The sequence below is a fragment of the Cyprinodon variegatus genome, unplaced genomic scaffold, assembly GCF_000732505.1.
Source record: "Cyprinodon variegatus isolate N-32 unplaced genomic scaffold, C_variegatus-1.0 Scaffold1598, whole genome shotgun sequence".
In the NCBI taxonomy this organism is placed as follows: domain Eukaryota; kingdom Metazoa; phylum Chordata; class Actinopteri; order Cyprinodontiformes; family Cyprinodontidae; genus Cyprinodon; species Cyprinodon variegatus.
This window is the reverse complement of record NW_015152051.1, coordinates 27,140-28,452: the sequence shown is the minus strand read 5'-3', so window position 1 is coordinate 28,452 and position 1,313 is coordinate 27,140. Positions and strand designations below refer to the sequence as shown.

The following is a 1,313-nucleotide window of genomic DNA, read 5'->3' as shown; positions in this document are numbered from 1 at the left end:
TAATACTCGCGCTACTATGGAGCAGAGCCAGACCGAACTTCCCCGAACTCAAACCTTGTGGGCGGGACTAAGTTCGGACTGGCACCCAGGCTAAACTTTTATGCCCAGCATGGCACAAAACTCCTGCCAGTATCAGACCACAAACTGAGGGCCGCTGTCTGACACTATGTCAGACGGTAGGCCGTGAAGCTTAAAAACCTCTCCTGTCAGGATTATCCCATCTCGTTAGCCGAGGGAAGCTTAGGTAAAGGAACCAGATGGACCATTTTTGAGAAGCGGTCAACGATGGTGAGGATGACAGTGTGGCCCTGAGAGGGTGATAGACCAGTGACGAAATCCATAGAGAGGCACGCCCAAGGCCGGGAGAGAACAGGAAGGGGATGAAGTAGACCAGAGGGAGGTCGGCGGGTGTCTTTAGCCTGGGCACAGAGAGAGCAGGCAGAAACAAAACTCTTCACATCACTGACCAAGATGGGCCACCAAAACTGGGTACATAGCAGTCGGATGGGTTTAGTGATGCCAGGGTGACCATGCAGGTGTGCACTAAGGCAGAAACCCAGAATCTTCCTCCTGAGGGACAAAAAGTCTGTTCTTGGGACAGGCCTCTGAGATGTGCACCTCTCTCAGGGAATCCCTGACCTCCTTTTCTAGATCGAGCCTGGTCACTGCACATCTGACGGAGTCGGGGAGGATAAACTCAGAGGTTTGGTGGTGACTCTCCTCCTCCGACTCGAACATCCTGGAGAGGGCATCAGGCTTGACATTCTTAAACCCGGGCCTATAGGAGAGGGAGAAATTAAAAAGTCCAAAAAACAGAGCCTATCTGGCCTGCCGGGGGTTGAGCCTTCTGGCAGTCTTGAGGTACTCCAGGTTCTTGTGATCCGTCCAAACAAGTAGGGAAGTTTGGCGCCCTCCAGCCAAAAAATTCAAGTCTTTCTAAAAGAATATTATGATCAACTGGATCAAATGCAGCACTGAGATCCAACAGGACGAGCGCAGATACAAGTCAATTATCTGAGGCCATGAGAATATCATTAGTGACTTTCACCAGAGCTGTTTCAGTGCTATGATGAGCTCTAAAGCCAGACTGAAACTCTTCAAAAAGTTCATTATGCTGGAAGTGATCGCAAACTTGTTTGGCAACTACTTTCTCAAGAATTCTAGATCAGAAAGGAAGATTGGATATAGGTCTATAATTGACCAACTCATCTGGGTCAAGAGACGGTTTCTTAGGCAAAGGTATAATTCCAGAAGCCTTAAAAGCCTTTGCTACATGTATTGAAGGACTTTGGGTTTGGGATTCTTTGAGTAAT

The 1,313-nt window shown here is 48.6% G+C and overlaps 1 protein-coding gene across 1 annotated transcript in view; it reads right to left on the bottom strand.

Annotated features, from left to right (window-relative positions):
* LOC107104041 overlaps positions 1–1,313 on the bottom strand; it is a 15,705-nt gene that overhangs the window by 7,318 nt on the left and 7,074 nt on the right. The window contains exons 3-4 of the mRNA XM_015403948.1: positions 557–778; positions 352–419 (exon numbers count right to left, since the gene is read on the bottom strand). Coding sequence (XP_015259434.1) covers positions 352–419; positions 557–778 — 290 coding nt within the window. The remainder of the gene's footprint in view (positions 1–351; positions 420–556; positions 779–1,313) is intronic.